Genomic DNA, 18,917 nt, shown 5'->3' with positions numbered 1-18,917 from the left:
AGGAGCTGAGTGGGAATGAATTCCTTCTCCGCAACTGGTTCTGGCTGATCTGTCACCAGCAGAGTATGGCGGACCCGCGCGGCTCACTGTGCGCTGCCGCCGCTCGATTTAGCTCCGGCCTCTGCACGTCCGTCGTCTCCTCCGTTCCACCGTCGGTGGCCGCGCCTGTCAGCCGGTAAGCCCCGAAACCTTGGAACACTCCTCCTCTATCCTTCCGCCCGACCCCTTCCTTCCCCAACTTCAAGTCGACGCTGAAGGACCTTCCTCTTCGGCCGCGTCCACGGCCACCTCCCCACCCCACCCCACCCCCCACCCCAACCCCACCCCGGCACGGCACGGCACGGCACGGCACGGCACGGCGGCCCCTCCGCCACGCGAGGGAGCGCTGTACACACACAAGTGGTTGTGGAGACCACCGGCAGAGGGTTGGCCGAATCCCGGCAATCTGTGGCCAAGTCCGTCAACCTGAAGCCGGGAGGAGGCAGAGGAGGAGGGACAACCTATTGACTGAATTTTGACCCAATCTGGACACGGGGGGGGGGGTCGGGGTGGGGGGGGGGGGGTGGGAGGGACGACGTCGTGCTCAGTGCGCCTGCGCTGGGCTGGGTCGGGACTGCGCGTGGGTGGGCGGGGAGCTCAGTGCGCCTGCGCTGGGCTGGGTCGGGACTGCGCGTGGGTGGGCGGTGAGCTCAGTGCGCCTGCGCTGGGCTGGGTCGGGACTGCGCGTGGGTGGGCGGGGAGCTCGGTGCGCACGCGCCGGGCTGGCTGGCTCGGAGCCGCGCGAGCGAGCGAGCGAGCGACCGTTACGCCGCACGTGACCCGCCCGCCCCTCGTGACTCGCCCTGCGCGCAGAGGCCGACGATGGCGGAAGTGGTTCGCTCCAAGAAACCTAAGCAGACGAGTAAAGCCCAGGTACAGGCAACGGCCGTGACCGCTCCTCACTCTCCCCCCTCCCGCGGCCCGCACCGGCGGCAGCGACCGCTTTCGCCGGTCTCCCCACCCCCCGACCCCCTGCGGAGACCCGGGCCCGCGGGGGGGGAACCGCTGACGAAGTAAACAAAACAAAACAGTCAGTCAGTGGTTTTGCAGGTGTCAGTCTCCTGTGTGTAATAAAGGTTTAGACTCCATGACAGCCAATAAGTTCAACAAATAGATGAATTCTGACATGATAAGGCGCTATACCAAATCCAAGGATTATTATTCTTATTAATAATATTCTGTTACATTGTTCCCTTTCCAGGTTCACTCCGCCCTCCGGCTTCGGTTTCAGTTTCAGTTGTGTTGTTTTGGCAGCGGTGGCAGCAGCCCTTTCTCTGAGCCTTTCCTAAGTGCCCGGTGTGCGCTCCGTGCCCCTTTGGCTGCACGGAATGAACCAACGGCGTGTTTGTGAAAAATAAAAGCGTGTTCATAAAGTAGGACAATCTGATTTTGGGCGCTGAAGGTTAATCATCATGTAAGCGGTGTGGTGGTCTTGTGCGGTGTATGCTAAAATATTTATTAACGTGAGGGATGTTACCTATACACATCAACCCAATTACAAGCAAAATGTTAATCGAGATCTCTTGGCTCGGACACGACTGACTTGAATCAGAGGGACAAATCACTGACAACTATAACCACTGACAGACTCGATTCTGACATTTCTTTGCCAAGTATGCCACCTTGTAGCCAGTTCAGCTCCGAGGAGACCCCACTTCTTTCAGAGTAGAAGATGATGGCGTAAAAATGGCGTGCGGTGTTGTGTATTGGAAGTTGCAACTTGTAGGAAATTAGACTGAGTTAAAAATGACAAATAAATATTGTTTATAGAGAGAGAAACATTTCGTGAAGATATTTTCTGCCTGTGATCTGTTGGTAACAGCGCACATAAGTAATCGGGCTGACCCATGCATTTCACCTTTTGAGTTAATGGTCAGCAGTATGAATTCATCTAGAACACAAGCATTTCATTCCTGACATTGATCTCAGAATGTGCAACGAGGAACATATTTGTAGAGCTGAAGGAGTATGTGGCAGAGGTGGTCCAGAGGAGATTGTAATAATCTAGCCATAGCAATAGCCTGGTGCAGTGGTAGCACTCTCACATCTGAGTCAGAAAGTTGTGGGTTTAAGATCCACGTCAAGATTTGGAATCACATAGCTTCAACTGACACTCCAATACAGTCCTGAGGGAGTGTTGCATTGTCAGAGGTGCCGTCCTTCAGATGAGACATTAAACTGAGGTACCATCTGCCTGTTCAGGTGGATGTTAAAGATCCTGTAGCACTACAGTTTCAAAAAGAGAAGGGAGTTTCTTCCTCCCTCCAATTCCATACATCCACTTCTGTACTGTACCATCCAAGTACTGTACAGGAGTGGAATCTTATCTAAAATCTCGTTTTAGATTTCATCTAAAATTCTATCTAAGATTTTAGGAATCACATCTAAAATCTCACGGCTCTCACCTCCTCCACCTACCCGACCTCCCCCTAAAACTCTCCGAACCCGAACGCAACCTAGACGTCAGGTTCGACCCCCAATTATCCTTCCTCTCCCATATCCGGTCCCTCACCAGCACCACTTTCTTCCACCTCCGACGGATCGCCCGTCTCCACCAATACCTCTCCCCAAAAGCCGCTGAAACCCTGGTCCATGCCTTTGTTACCTCTCGGCTGGAATACTCTTAACGCCCTCCTCACCAGTCTCCCATCCACCACTATCCATAAAATCCAAATCATTCAAAACTCTGCCGCCCGCATTCTCACCGTACGAAACTCCGCTTCCCGATCACCCCAGTCCTTGCCAGACTGCACTGGCTGCCTATCCCAGAGAGGATCAATTTCAAGATCCTCACCCTTATATTCAAGTCCCTGCACTCCTCTGCAACCCCCTACCTCTCTGACTTCTCTCCTCAAAACAGTACCCGTTGCCTCCGTTCCTCTGGGTCTGGCCTCCTCCGAGTCCTCTGCTCGACCCTCGGCGGCCCGTGCCTTCAGCCACTATGCCCGAGGGCTCTGGAACTGCCTTCCTCACTCACTTTGTCTCGCTCCCTCCCCATTTTCAAGTCTCTGTTGAAGACCTTTCTTTTTGACCGCGCCTTTGGTCACCTTCCTCCCCCTCTCCCTGGCTCAGTCCCAGGATCCGTTACTGTAAAGCGCTCTGAGACGCCGTCTGGCGTGGAGGGCGCTATATAAATCCAAGTTGTTGTTGTGGAATCTATTACACGTGAAACCATGTTAGTAATAAGCTAAACTGTAAATGTGGTTTGTATTTCAGGACAAAAGGAAAAAAGCCACTGCAGAAGCCAATAAACAAGAGCGTTCAAAACTAAAATCAAACCAAGAATCAGTTTCTAGTGTTTCAGAGATATCTGAAGTTTCTTCATCTTTTTTTACTGAAGTTAAAAAGACTCAAAAAGAAATTGTTTCAAAATCTGATGATGAGAGAACAGAGTTGTCTTCAAATCAGCCTGTAACTGATTTGAAAAATATTGTCAGTGAAGAGTCTGAATTGTGTAAAAAATCTGTGTCCTTGACGATTATTGAATCTGAAAGTCCTCATGCAGTTCAGCAAACTGGGTTGAGCCATAACAATGAGATTCAGGCATGTCAGACAAAAATAATTAAGCCAGACCATGACCTTTATTCCTCTGGAGTTACTACAGCCAACCAAGAAATGCCAAAGAGTGTTCATTTTCCAGAAAAAAATGTATTGCCTTGCTCTAGTGACACTAGTAGTGAAACAACAGAACACTTGCAGTCGACTGGTGATTTTAAATCTGCTATTGGTAGTGCTTCATTGGCCAAAGCTGTTTTGGACTACAATAAAACTTCTTCACAACAGACAATTGTTGATTTACCAGACTCAGAGTTGGAGAGCAGGGAAGATTTTAAGAGACCCGCTGTCCTAACACTGGGTGACGGAGAGCAAGATATACTTGATACACAGCTGCATAGCATAATGAAAGATCTTCCTGCACAACTGACCTTTAAAAAGTTGTATCCTGAATTGGTTGTGAAGGTGAAGGAAAACCAAGAGTCTGTACCACAGCTTTCACCCCATTCCAAAATGCTGTATCCAGAGATCCCACTTGAACCAGAAATTATACCATTTTCAAAAGAAGAGTTGAAAATGTTTGCATCAGGCTCATGGTTGGAGAATGTTGATGCGTACACTGAAGATTTTCTTTCTGTGGCCAATCAAGATAAAAATGATCTTTTTGAGCTTCTTATGAACTATTGGAGATGTCGAAAACAGCTGCTCCTGGCTGAAGTGGAATTACAAACAATGATGTCGAATTATAAGAGTATAAAAAAGAGACTATGGACATTTAAGGAAGAGCAATTAATCATACAGGTAAACTTGGTATCCATCATAATAATGTTTAATTGATGTAATAACAAATATGAAAGTTAACACCTGTCTTTTACACGTGGCCGAACAAATGTGTTGTGGACATACAAAGTTGTACCATGGAGTCCTGTAGCTTAGTGGTTAGAGCACTCGCTTTGCAAGTGAGAGACCTGAGTTCAATTCCAGGCAGGGCGAAACCTTGGGCAAGTTTCCTTACTCCACACGCCTAATAATAATCCCTCCAAAAAACCCCAAACAATAATAAATTGGTCATTTTCAATCTACGTCTGTTTGTGGGACATTGCTGTGCGCAATTGGCTGCCGCGTTCGCCCACAAATATACAGTCAATTCACTTCACAGTGTGTTCTGTGAAGCGCTTTGGGACGTCCTCCCGACGTGAAAAGTGCTATATCAAATGCAAGGATTATTATTATTATTATTGTGTGTCTGAACTTCATCATAATATGGTTCTACTTCAGGTCTGAAGGTGGAATGTCACTGAAGCCACAGTTGGTTATGTAGAAAAATACTTAGTTACATGGATCACACTTTTCTTGATGGGTCTTGTCATGCTGTCACTATTTCGGTTTTAACTAGACTCAGTTGGGTAGCACTTTGGATCTGAACGGTGTGGACTCAAGATTCCCCTGCCCACCAATTGGAACTCGAAACGTAATCCAGGCTGATTCTCCCATGCAGTTCTAGGGAGCACTGCATTGTCGGAGGTTGCATCTTTCAAATGAGATGCTTGAAGCACTTTGAATCGTCTCGACAAAGTAATAAGGTGCGATATCGAATGCAAGGATAATTATTTTTATAATTATCCTTGCATTTGATTTAGCACCTTTTACATCGGTAGGTACATAACGTACTTCACAGGATTTACTGTACAGTGGAGTGAGATTTTGTAGGTGAACGCAACAATCAATTTGCGCACAATAACGTCCCACAAACATCCATTAAGTGAATGACCAATTTTATTTCAGGGATTGTTTGTCCCTGAAGAAACTCCCTTCTCTTCGCAAATTGTACTATGAGATATTTAATGTCCACCTAAATCAGGCAGATGGGACCTCAGTTTGACAACTCATACAAAGAATGGCCTCCAGTAATGCAGTACATCCCTGGCACTATATTGGAATGTCAGCCAAGTCTGTGAAGTTAAAGTCCTAATGTGGGGCTAGAACTCACAAACTTTTGACTAGGAAACGAGAGTGCTACTAACAGACAGTATGGATAAATTCAGTCCAGCTGTTAATCGAGTCAACTCAATGTATATGGACATCCTCAATGTTTACAGAGTGAGAGGAAAGGTGAAAGAAGTACCAATTTTAGAGAAATACTGAGATCCAATTATACTCCCAGTTTGTTTCCAGATTTACACTGATACACGCACGAATCCAATGAAGACTGCATAAGTTAGGAAGAGTCAACGATATTCAGCGCCTTGGGACATCCTCCCGACATGAAAGGCTCTATACAAATAGAATTTTGTAATGTATTTAGTTCATTAGAAATGGTATGCTCAGGGCCAATGTACATTTTTCTTGTTCAGTATTTTGTTCTTAAAAGTGTTTAGATGAAAATTAGAAAATGAATTTTACGCTGAATGCTTTATAATCCTATGTTTTGTTTGGAGATGGTGCATATTCTGTTCATCACCAATTTTTAACCATGTTTATCAATTATCCTGTAATTTCTATGCAGGGAGTTTGTGCCGATCAAGCAAAAGTTTCAGGTTACCATCGATTTCAGATTGTGGAGATGAACACATTGGTTCTTGGGGAGCTGAAACGGTTGTTGGACGTCCAAGCTGATCATTTGCATCAAACACTGGCTTTACATGCTTATACGTCAGTACTTTCTCGTCTACAGGTGGAATCTTACATTTATAGGTTGTTGAACAGTTCACCAGCATTTAGAGCAATAGCAATTTTGCAAAAACAAGGTTGGTTTATTATAACTTGATTCAAAATTTACCAAATTCTATTCAAAAACAAAACTGAATGCAAGATTAGGCAATAACTAATTAACAGTTGCATACTTCAAGTTGGGTATTAGTATACTAGAGACATTGACAAAGTGCAGAAATGAGCTCTTTCTGCTAATTAAGTTGTAAGGTATATCAGTTAATATAGCTGCAGAAGCTGTTATAAAACTGTTCTTTTAGTTAGGATTGGGCAAGATTATGACTCTGAATTGTCAAATGTTATTTGGCCATGTAATTGGTCAATACTTCCACATTCTCTGTATATGCACTAGAAAGCCAATCAGCTTCCTGACATTAAAAATTGGAGAATTGGTGATCATCAGGTTGCCACCAATGCCACCTTGTGCACCATTTGTAACGTGCACAAATTGATGTTGGGAGAAACCTGATGATACAAAATCGGACATTTTTTAGTACGTGAGAAGCCGGTTAGCTTTTTGAAGCAAACTGTCCGGCATTCTGCGTACATTTTGGGAAATATCGTGCTTTATGCTACAATTGTGCTATAAGTGAACACGTGTTTATGTTCATCTGTAGCTAGGAGGTTTTGCAGGAGTAAGATCCTGAATTAGAGTGAAATTATCCATATATTTGCATGTTCATTGTTTAAAAAATACTGTTAACTGTCTTAATCTCTTAACTTCAAAGCAGTATTTGGAACAGCAACAGTCAGATTGAGGCTGAGAAAATCTGCTAATTATTCTGAAACACTTTGACCCCTTTACGTTTAAAATTGTTTTATTTTGACAGCTATTCTTGCGCAATCCTAACTAATGATCTGAGTCACAAAGGCATTTGTGTACATCTGCTCAGTATGTTTTCTAAACATTTATGTTAAGAATCTGACTACTTGGGAGGGTGAATAGAATCCGAGAATGCCTTACAGGCTTGTTTGTTCAATAGAACATTAACAGGCATGAAATCTAGAAAAACTTTACAATTTCTACTTGTACCTTTATTACCTAAACCTGGCCAAATTATGTACATGATTTGTCCAGGTTTAGATAATAAAGGTACAAGTTTCTGGCTCTAGCAATTGCAAAAAATACTAAAATGAGAAAAAGCATAAGAAAGAGTTGATTTTAAAATCTTAAAAACAACTATGAAATATCTGCTTCCAAATTATTACTTTTCTAAAATGACACACAATCTTACATTTTAAGTCTGTGTTCCTAAGGCTAATAAGAAGTATAGTTTGAGAACAACAACAACAACAACTAACATTTCTATAGCACCTTTACACAGGGTAGTGTCTTGGAATGCTTAACATTGGCACACCCTTTTGCTAAGCTGGAGGAGGGAGGCGGTGACTGTAGATGCAGTCGAGGAATGTCTTCAGGCATGATTTGAAAATGGGGAAGGAGGACGCAAGGCAGAGGGATTGAGGGAAAGAGTGCCAAAGTTTCAGGTGTAGCGGCTGAAAGCACGGCCGTGATGATGGAATGGAAGGGTCAAGGAACAAGTTTGAGTTCGGAGACAGCCAAGCAGAGGAAATGGGAGTGGGAGTAAGCAGGTCGCAGAGGTACGGAGGTGCCTGGAAGCAATTTGTAGATGAGTGTGAGGATTTTGAAGTCAATATGTTCAGTGGAGCCTGGCAAGGGCTAGGATGGTGACATTTTGGATGTTTCAGATGGTCCTATTTCCCTTCAAAGTGAAACAGTCGCCTCAAAGGCTTTAAAAAAATTGTTCTAACCTGTAATGTTACAATTTGGTGAGACCATTTTCTTCATAGGGTCAAAATCCCCCGTTTTGTATTATAGTTTTACCAATACTTATTTTAATATTAGATCCACAGAATGTAATTTTTTTGTGATATTTAGATAATCAAGAAATTGATTGCAGCCATTCAGATATGCAGTTTCTAAAGGACTGTATCAGTGTACTCTTCAGTTTCACTCGAAGAATAATTGAAGATGGTCAGTTCCAAGGTGACATTCTTCTCTGGCTTCAGAAATTGGTATGAAGTTGTAATATGCACATTATACTTCACATTATTATATTATCTGATCTGAGTGAATGTAAGTCAATTGTGGTTTCATTACAGAGCAAATCAAAGCAAATTCTTTAAAATACCAATATACACTATATATAGTGTATAAAATCTGTTGTTCTATGGCAGTTCCCATAATTTTCCTACAATTTGTAGATTGAGGTTGTGGGAAATTTGAAGTGTGAAACATAAATGGACTTCTTGAGCCTCGTATTATCAATGTTGTTAATCTTTGATTATGGTTTATTTCTTGGTGCCTGGCCAACAATCATCCAAGTTAAATTGATCATTCATAGTAGTTTGTGATGATTACAGGGATCACTGTATGATTATAGAAATGTAATCTGTTGAGCATTGCTGGGGAATAGCATTAAACTAATGTTAGGCTTGGTATAATTTTTAGAAGAGAGATTTGCAGCTTTGTAACTAAGAGGGAACAGGAAACAGACATTTTCATTTTGGTTTGTTTGGTTAAATTTAATAGCTTTTCCAGAGTTCTTAATAAACATTAATAATTTCAGGTTGTTGTATTACATCGACTTGGCTCTACTGGTGACCATCTCTTTCTGCTGAATCACATCCTCAGATGTCCAGCAGGTGTGAGTAAATGGGCAGTTCCATTTGTACAGGTATGTTTATATGAAAATTGTATAATCTTAATACTTTTTAACTTAATGGTCTAAACATTTCACATACAATTATATATTTTTTAATTAATTCTAATCATATTTGTAGTTTAAGCAGTTTTGTAATGAGATGAAATATTTGAGATTAAATAACAATAATGGTATTGTATACATCTCGCAACAGATTTCAGAAGAGGTTTAGATGATGAAGGCCATTTAGCCCATTTGATCTCATCCTTCCAAAATGCCAACCCTAAAATCCTCCCATTGCAGCATCAAGCTATTTCTTAAATGAATCCAGTATTCTGGCTTCAACCATCTTTCCTGGTAATCTGTTCCAGTGGTTAATTACCCCTTTGCAGAAAGAAATATTTCTTGTTATATGTTCTGATATTGCCTTTTGAAATCCTGAATCAGAAATTTACAAGAGCAGGAGGAGTCCCTGTGTTGCCTCCTATATTTACTTCTGAAGCTTCCAATGTGCATTGCCTTCATAGCTGGTGATTTATAGTTTGTAAGTTAGCAATTTTTGAAAGAGGTACTACTGTTTATTCTCAACAATATTGAATTCGTAAACTGCAAATATCTCTACAAAGGCCAAAATACAATTATGGTGGTTCAGAACACTACCCAAAAACGCACTTTGCATTGAATCATGTAAATCAGGAGAGTCACAGGTTTTATGTCTACTGTACTAAGCTTTTTCGTAGATGATACATTGGTATTATCTGGGGTAACTGCTTTTTATTACAGGATTCAGTGCTCCCTCGTGTGTTCACGTGTGTGTGCGTGCGTGCAAACCCATGAAAAACACAGTTGAGATCTGATATGATTTCACTCATAGCCAGTCTAAACTGCATATCCAGGCTCACACTTGAACAGTGATTACATGAACAAGGCATTATTATTTGTGGCTATCAGTGTTACTGAAATTTTATGACAGCAATATTCATCGTCAAGAAAAAGGCAGAGAAACTTGAAAGAGGCTCACAGTTGGATTTAAAAACTGATAATTATGCTGTTTCTGCACATTGTATTTCCTTTCTCTTCAACACCACTCTCACCACCAGTATAACCCTCAGGAAACCGACCACCTACTCCCTCATCCCCATCTCTACCCCTCTCCTTACCTCCCAGCTCCACCTCCTTGCCCCTCTACTCACAGACATCGTAAACCTCTCCCTGTCCACTGGCATCGTTCCCACCCCTTTAGAAACAGCCTTCATCATTCCTATTCTTAAAAAACCCTCCCTGGACCAATCCCTGCTCTCAAACTATCACCCCATCTCCAACCTCCCTTTCCTTTCCAAGGTACTGGAATGAGTCGTTGCTTCCCAGCTTCGCTCCTTCCTCTCCCGCCACTCCCTTCATGAACCGCTCCAATCGGGTTTCCATGCCGCCCACAGCACAGAAACAGCTTTGATCAAAGTGACAAATGACATTTTGTCCATCTGCAATTAGGGCTCTCTCTGCCTCTCCGTCTTCCTTGACCTCTCTGCTGCCTTCGATACCGTTGACCACTCTATCCTCCTCCACCACCTCTCCTCACCTCAACCTTCATGGTTCTGTCTTTGAATGGTTCAGATCCTAGCTCTCACACTGTCTCCACTTCATCTCCATAAACGGTTTCTCCTCTAGCCCCTGCACCATCTCATGCAGCATTCCTCAGGGCTCTGTCCTTGGTCCCCTCCTCTTCAATATCCATATGCTCCTTGGTGACATCATCCGCAGATATGGGGTCAACTTCCACATATATGCAGGTCAACTTCCACGTGCATACAGATGATACCCAACTCTATCTCTCTGCCTCCACCCTCGATTCCAGGACCACTGTTGTCCTTACAGAATGTCCACCAGACATCAAGTCCTGGATGAGAGCTAATTTTCTTCAGTTGAACGTCAACAAGCCCGAGGCCCTCCTGATTAGCTCCCGTCAGCGCCTCCACACCTCACCATCCACGGAATGACACTCCACCTTACTAAGCCAGTCTGGATCCTTGGCATCCTGTTTGACCGTCAACTATCCTTTGTATGCCACATCTGTGCCATGACACTCTTTGCCTTCCCTACCTCCGCAACATCGCCCGGCTCGGCCACTGTCTCACACCACAGGCTGCCGAAACCCTTATACATACATTCATAACATCCAGGCTTGAGACTATGCAATCTCCCTGATTGTCAGGCTCCCCCAACTCCTCCCTCTATAGGTTGCAGATCATCCAGAACTCTGCAGCCCGAATATTCTCTCCTCTGTGACCCTATCAGCCCCATCCTCACGCAACGCCACTGGTTTCTCATCACACAGAGGATACAGCTCAAGATCTTGGTCCTCGCCTTCAAAGCCCTCCATGGCCTTGCTCCCCACTACCACTGCGACCTTCTAACCCCCTACCAACCCTCCACTCAGCAAGCTCTGGCCTGCTTCACACCTTGCTCGCCCCACCATTGACGGGTGGGCCTTCAGCCACTCAGCTCCTACCCTCTGGAACTCCATCCCTCAGTCCCTCCGCCTCGCCCTCTCCCTTGCCTCCTTCGAGACCCATCTCAAGACCCTCCTCTTCGACCGTGCCTTTGATCACCCTCCTTCCCCCCCCTGCCCTCCACCTTCCCCAATCCCGACCCCCAGCTCGGGTCCAAAACACTGGTTGCCTTGGGACGTCCTCCTAATGTGAAAGGCGCTATACAAATGTAATGTTGTTGTTGTAGTTCTATTATACTCATTATGTAATCCATTTAGATAGTTGATCAGAAAACAATGTGAAACTTTCCACAGAACCATTGAATGAATATTTTGTTAATTCAAATACATTAAGTTAATTTAATAAAAACTTTTTTTTATTTCAGATAAAAGTTCTTGGTCATCCTTCAGGTGTATTTCTATTCATGCAAGCTCTAGCCTTACTTATGTCACCAATCAAGTGAGTACTATTCCATTCAAAAAATTTACTAAAATTGTACTCCTATTTTGAAAAAAGGTTTTCTTTCATGTCCAATGTCCCTTTCCCTGGCTGTGTAAGTTACATAAATGCACCCTGAAAGGCCATTTCGAATGAGGTATTGATAGCGACCTGATTTGAGATACGCACACTCTGAAGTCCACAAGACCTGACACTCGTCAACCTGCGTCTCTGAGGTCCACAAGACCTGGCAATCGCCAACCTGCGACTCTGAGGTCCATAAGACCTGACACTCACCAACCTGCGTCTCTGAGGTCCACAAGACCTGGCACTCGCCAACCTGGGTCTCTGAATTTCATAAGACCTGGCACTCGCCAACCTGCATCTAATAGCCTCTGAAAATAAATAGCCAGGATGCTTGTCTCGGGAGAAAGTGCCCGTTTCATTCTAGGCACAGGGAAATGTCCATATGTGGAGTCCTGTAGCTCAGTGGTTAGAGCACTCGTTTTGCAAGCGAGAGACCTGAGTTCAATTCCAGGCAGAGGGCGAAACCTTGGGCAAGTTTCCTTACTCCACACGCCTAATAATAATCCCTCCAAAAAACCCAAAACAATAATAAATTGGTCATTTTCAATCTACGTCTGTTTGTGGGACATTGCTGTGCGCAATTGGCTGCCGCGTTCGCCCACAAATATACAGTCAATTCACTTTACAGTGTGTTCTGTGAAGCGCTTTGGGACGTCCTCCCGACGTGAAAAGTGCTATATCAAATGCAAGGATTATTATTATTATATGTAGGTGGTATACATATGTAGAACTCTGGTTTAGATTCTCTTAAACCTGGTCATGGGTTTCCACTCACACCCCACTAGCCAGAGTAAAACTAATCATGTGAAATATGTCAAATTATTGAAAATTTATGATTTTTGAAAAACAGACATCGAGCTGAATTTTTGCTAAATGTGAAACCCAGTGAAAAAAAGCCATTATCAGCTGCTCTGACAGGAAAAAACTCCCAGAACTGGACCCTGGTAGATGAAGGTGGTGAAGAGGTATTTACAGATTCATTAAAATATTTATATATAGATATATGTATGTATGTATGTATGTTTGGAAAACAAAATCTGTATTGCTTTTCTCACATGATCCAAAAATAGCATGAAAGTTTGCATTACCAGTGGTAAACTGGAAGCTTATAGAACTTTGTAAATTTAGAAGAAAGCCATGTGGCCGACCGTATCTGTCAGCTGTGAGTACTCTCAAAGATATAAGGCGCCAATGATTATTATTATATTCTTTGCCTTTAAACCAAGGATCCCATTAGTTTCTTCAAGGCTTGGTTCATCTATCTTCCCACCTTTCCCCATACACTTGTGGTTTACTCCTTTTTAGATATTTATCTAATTCTTTTTTGAAAGCTATATGGATTCTGCTTCAGCCACCACTCCCAACTCTAACTACTCTGTGCATGAAAAAAAAATCTTCTCATTTGCTCGTTTGCTAACCATCTTAAATTGATACCCTCAGTCACTGACACACTGACCAGGAGAAATAATTTTTTTTCTATTAACTTATCAAAACCCCTTATAATTTTAAAGACCTCTATCAGGTTACCCCTTTTTCCAGCGGAAAAAAATCCAGTTCCTCCAGTCTCTGCTCATAGGCAAAACTTCTCATCCCAGTATCATCCTCGTAAAGCTTCTTTGTAGCCCTTCTGTATTGCCTTGATGTCTCTCAAGTAGTAATAGACTATAAAGTAGTGTGATCAAAACTGACATTGAAAATATAGTAATAAAATAATCAAACATCAAATCAGAAATGGTGGTTGTTGTAATAGTAATCTAGTCCTATTAAAAGAAATACAGCAATTGCCATGAAAATAGAACAACTACCATCAAGAACATCATCCATCCAGAGAACATTGCCCAGTTCTGTACCTACCTCATCCCCCACATAACTGAAAATCTCATCCATGTTTTTTTTCATCTACATTTCTCCAATGCTTTCCTCATTGTCTCTTTAGTGCCGCCCTTTGTAACCTATGAATCATACAAAACTCCACAGTCCATATTTTCTCCCACACCAAGCTCCAAACCCCCATTTCCCTATTCTACCAGAAACTACTTGCTTCACGTTTCTGAACTTTGCGATTTCGAATCCCTTTACAATATTATTACACCCGATCTCTGCATTCTGTTCCTAGAGTTGCTCCTCTGACTCTAGAATGTTGCTCATTTGGCATTCTTCTGCCCCCTCATCTCCAGGCCCACGCTCCAAAAACATTTTGTTTTTTTAATATAATTGAATGCTTAATGCTTGGTTTCTTTTTTTTCTCTTTCTAACTAGGATGAAGATCCTGATACCAGCTGGATACTCATGTCAGAGGATGATCTGGTTTCCCTTTTTTCACAGTTTCCTTTCCATGAACTATTCAAACACTTGCTTGGTATAACTGTCAAAGGTAATGTGATTTTTTCTTTATCATTTATTCTTATCCATTATCCATTTTATATTCACTTATTCCAAAGCATTATCTGTCTTTTCATTTTGATAAAGTGTAAAATTAGCAAAAGACAATAAGAATAAATGATGCAGTCTGAATGCCAGAATTATATTTGTTTATTTTTCTCCAATCCATGTATCATTTTGAATGAAGGAATGTCAATCTACATTCATAATGACAAAACAATTTATTTACATGAATCTTATGGAAGCACCACACAGTTTTATAGTATTGTGATTAAGACTCCAAATGTCTCCATCAGTAAAGGAAAAATTCTAATATTCGTTTAATTTTAAATACCCAGTATTTGGAGATTAGATGATTAAATTATATTACCCAAATTTGTTTAGTGTGGAAGTTGAATTTAGGTCTTTTTTGTTTGGGGGAAAAAAAGCATATCTAGTCATATAATCTGATCTGTTCATTAGGTGTTTACAAGCCAGAAACTAATACCTGTCAGCAGATGATGAAGATCATTGGATTTGCATCCTCCTTGATCGAGATTCTAGCCGTGGGACTGGAAACTTTTAATAGAGCACGATACAGGCAATTAGTAAAAAGGATTGGTCAAATGATCAGGTAAGGTAAATTCAAGCTGGATTTCTAAAGCTGTTGGGCAAAAAAATAATTTGAGTGGTATAAGAGATTTCAAGCTGAGCTGCGTTGCCCGTCAGGGAGTTCCCAGGGTTCCTGGTACTATGATTGTCGGATGTCAAACTAGTGACCAACTAGTGACTATCTTCCTTGGCGGATAGTGGGGGGGGGGTCTAAGAAGGGTCTTGGCGCTCGATTTCTGTGCCTAGACAGTGGTTCTTGCAAGGCTATTGGTTTGTAGAAAAGATTAAAGCTGAGGCTCATCAAATTCACACAGGCTCAGGAATCACCAGGCTACAGTTAGGAGAGGGAATCCTGACTGATAATTTTCCCCCCTCTAATGAGGAGACACTGGTACCCCAGCCAAGATCAGTTAATGTAACAACAACAACAATTAAAGTTGACTTTGACTAGCTGTAATTACTCCATATTCTATATTTTGATCATTTGAGTATCGTGCTAATACAAATTACCACAAAGCAAATTAGTATGACAGTTATCAAGGGAGGTTTGGAAGGACAATGATAGAATCCTTCAAATACGATCAATGGTGTAGTGGACCTAGGTGCCTCTTATTGGCCACAATGGTTCGAATTCTGGTGAATACTGAGTTTGATGGTCTCAACATCTGGAATGCGTTGCCTGGAAGTGTGGTGGAAGCTGATTCAATAACAGCTTTTAAGAGAGAAGTAGGTAATTATTTGGGGAGGACAAGTTTGGAGGGCTATGGGGAGAGAGCGGTGGAGTGGGATTGATTTGGATAGTTCTTTTCAAAGAGCCGGCACAGACGATGGACGAAATGGCCTCCTTCTGTGCTATATAATTCCATGAACTGTTGCCACAAGAGGAGGATAAAGAAGCCCCAATTTTCCCAGGGTTTGGGAAGGGTAAAACTAGCTGGTCTTGATCTCTCTCACCACCCTCTTCTGCTAGTGTGTGTGCACAGCAGCTGGTGACGAGGTAGATTCAACTATGGTCCCCTCTATGGTCCAGAAGCCTGACAATGGACAAAGCCCAGGCTCACAGATGAACAGTGGCCACGTGGCAGAGTACTGGAGGACAACCAGTGCCATGGAACTGCACTCCTGCATCAGGAGGCCAGGAACCAGAAGCATAAGCCAAAAGGGGATAAAATTCAAAAATGTATTTGACCCACTTTTTTAAAAAAGAAAATCGAGAAGAAGATGCTGCTATCTGATGAGGATTAGCAGTTCATTTCTAACTTGATACTGTATACTGTAGTTTTAGAAAACAGCTAATTTGTTTATAACACTTTCAAATTACCAGGAGGACAATTTGTTGCATAAGTGACCACTGGGCTCAATATGTCGCTTCCCACAAGGAGCATGGAATCATATCCTCTCACCAGCCGTACTCCCTTCAGAAGCTCCAAGTTGAGTTTGATGAGCTGTTTCTTAGAGCCGTGCTTCATGTACTGAAAGCCAAAAGGTATGTTGATACCATAACTAGCTGGCAAAATGCAAATAAACATGGGCTCCAAACAGTTGGAGCCCACTTTTCACATTCACTGAAATGGCACAGAAGTGGCGTTGTAAGGTTGAAACATTTATGTATGCATTTATGTTGTGTCAAATATACAATTAAATTAGATTACCATTTGCCAATGTGGAATATACTAATCAAACAGGTTATAGTTACTGAATGAATTAGGGTGTTTAAAAAGGAGACAGATAATAATAATAATAATCCTTGCATTTGATATAGATAGCGCTTTTCACGTCTTCTAGACATTCCAAAGTGCTTCACAGAATATACTGTAAAGTGAATTGACTGTATATTTGTGGGCGAACGCGGCAGCCAATTGCGCACAGCACTGTCCCACAAACAGTCGTAGATTGAAAATGACCAATTTATTATTGTTTTTTTGTTTTGGAGGGATTATTATTAGGCTCTGTGTGGAGTAAGGAAACTTGCCCAAGGTTTCGCCCTGTCTGGAATTGAACTCAGGTCTCTCGCTTGCAAAGCGAGTGCTCTAACCACTGAGCTACAGGACTTCACAGATGGAAGGATAGATGTGGCGAAATGGGATTATATATCAGGCATGATTTATTTAAATGGTGCAACAGGCTTCGTGAGCTGAATATCTTCCTGTTGATATGTTGCTTTTCTAATTAATTATGGAAATGCTGCAATGCAAAAACAAAATCACTTCAAAGACTAAAATTTCAAGCTGAATGGCATTTGGGAAACAAGAAAGAATCCTGGAAGAATATTTTGTTCTGAATTGCCAGTAACTAACATTTGAAAATGATGAGCATTTTGCATGTATGTCACTGAAGACAGCAAACAATTTGCAGAAAATTGTGTATGTTATCCAATACCAGTCATTAAACTAAATGGATTTAATTGCTTGTACAGATTGTGGATGCTTATACCATTTAACAACAACAACAAAAATTACATTTGTAAAGCGCCTTTCACGTTGGGGGGAACGTCCCAAGGCGCTGAGGGAAAAAACAGAACCTTTGAGGTGAAATACAAGTGTTATTGCAGATTAAGATAATTTTGTTATTTTCTCTTCAATTTTCTCCCTTTTTTAAAAAGCAGTGGATGCTAATCGTTCTCCATTACCTCACCCAAGTGCATTCTTAATGTGAGCCTAGATAATGAATATTCGTAAATTTTGACCATGAGTGTCATCATAACTGAGCATATTATTGTCCTAATAAGTAACTCACTTTTACAGCACCTACAATGTCAAATTGTCTCAAAGTGCTCCACAGTAATTTGTAGGTTTTTTGAAGGTCCATCTCAAAATCTTCCCCTTTGATCTCGCCTTTGGTCCTCTTCCTCCACCCCCACCCTCCCCTTGGCCTCCAACCACTTCTAATCCAACCCCCAGCTCGGGTGCAAACCCTTGACTGTCCTGTGCCTTGGGATATCTTACCAACATGAAAGGTGCCATATCAATGCAATGTTTTATTGTTCGAAGGAGGGAAAGCAAAGCTCTTTTGCACACAGATCCACATAGAGGCAAATTAAATGGATAATTAATCTGGAGGATTATTGGTTAGGATACTCCTTCCGCTTTTTAGAACAGAGCATGACATTTAAGCATCCAACAGAAGAATAGGCAGATGGGATCTTGGGTCAATATCAACAGCACCTCTGGCAATGCAATGCTCCCTCAGTATTGCATTGCAGTAACAGCCTTGACAATGAGCTCAAGTCTGTCCTAGCCAGAGGTAGACAACCTAACCAAGCTGATATCCACGTCTTCAACCAACAACCCACATGTGCACCTTATGGTGGGGGGGGTGGGGGGGGTCACTGATTTTTATCTTCTCCACTCCAGAGCCCACAAATATACAGTCATTTCACTTCATAGTAGATTCTGTGAAGCGCTTTGAGACATCTACGTGAAAAGCGCTATAACAAATGCAAGGATTATTATATACAACATCAAAATTACATTTGTGTAGCACCTTTCACTTCGGGGGACAACCCAAGGCGCTGGACAATCAGTGTTTCGGATCTGAGCTGGGGGTCAGGATCAGGGAGGGTGGAGGGCGGGGGGGGAAGGAGGGTGATCAAAGGCATGGTCAAAGAGGAGGGTCTTGAGACGGGTCTTGAAAGAGGCAAGGGAGGAAGCGAGGCGGAGGGACTGCGAGATGGAGTTCCAGAGGGTGGGGGCATAGTAGCAAAAGGCCCGCCCACCCGCCAATGGTGAGGAGGGCGAGGCGGGGGACATGAAGCAGGCTGGAGCCCACTGAGCGGAGGAGCGGTCAGGTTGGTAGGGGTTAGAAGGTCGCAGAGGTATGGGGGAGCAAGACCATGGAGGGCTTTGAAAGTGAGGAACAGGATCTTGAACTGTATCCACTATGTGATATGATATAGTGTACACATAATGCATGTCCTTAATTTTTCTACAGTGTAGTACTGCCATGGTAACATCAATGTGTCTCGATATCTAGACACCTGTAGGTACAATTCTAAATTATGGATACAAAGTCTGTTTCATTC

At 42.6% G+C, this 18,917-nt stretch overlaps 1 protein-coding gene across 1 annotated transcript in view; it reads left to right on the top strand.

The window, feature by feature from the left end:
• Window positions 1-857: 857 nt before the first annotated feature.
• epg5 (ectopic P-granules autophagy protein 5 homolog (C. elegans)) overlaps window positions 858-18,917 on the top strand; it is a 70,198-nt gene continuing 52,138 nt past the window's right edge. Inside the window, exons 1-10 of the mRNA XM_042331897.1 lie at window positions 858-912; window positions 3,256-4,335; window positions 6,041-6,281; window positions 8,144-8,280; window positions 8,835-8,942; window positions 11,784-11,857; window positions 12,774-12,888; window positions 14,183-14,297; window positions 14,768-14,918; window positions 16,221-16,382. Coding sequence (XP_042187831.1) covers window positions 862-912; window positions 3,256-4,335; window positions 6,041-6,281; window positions 8,144-8,280; window positions 8,835-8,942; window positions 11,784-11,857; window positions 12,774-12,888; window positions 14,183-14,297; window positions 14,768-14,918; window positions 16,221-16,382 — 2,234 coding nt within the window. The 5' untranslated portion in view covers window positions 858-861. The remainder of the gene's footprint in view (window positions 913-3,255; window positions 4,336-6,040; window positions 6,282-8,143; window positions 8,281-8,834; window positions 8,943-11,783; window positions 11,858-12,773; window positions 12,889-14,182; window positions 14,298-14,767; window positions 14,919-16,220; window positions 16,383-18,917) is intronic.

This window comes from Callorhinchus milii, unplaced genomic scaffold (genome assembly GCF_018977255.1).
Source record: "Callorhinchus milii isolate IMCB2004 unplaced genomic scaffold, IMCB_Cmil_1.0 Scaffold1, whole genome shotgun sequence".
Lineage (NCBI taxonomy): Eukaryota > Metazoa > Chordata > Chondrichthyes > Chimaeriformes > Callorhinchidae > Callorhinchus > Callorhinchus milii.
Note: the sequence above shows the minus strand (reverse complement) of the source record. Positions and strands in the feature narration are given on the sequence as shown.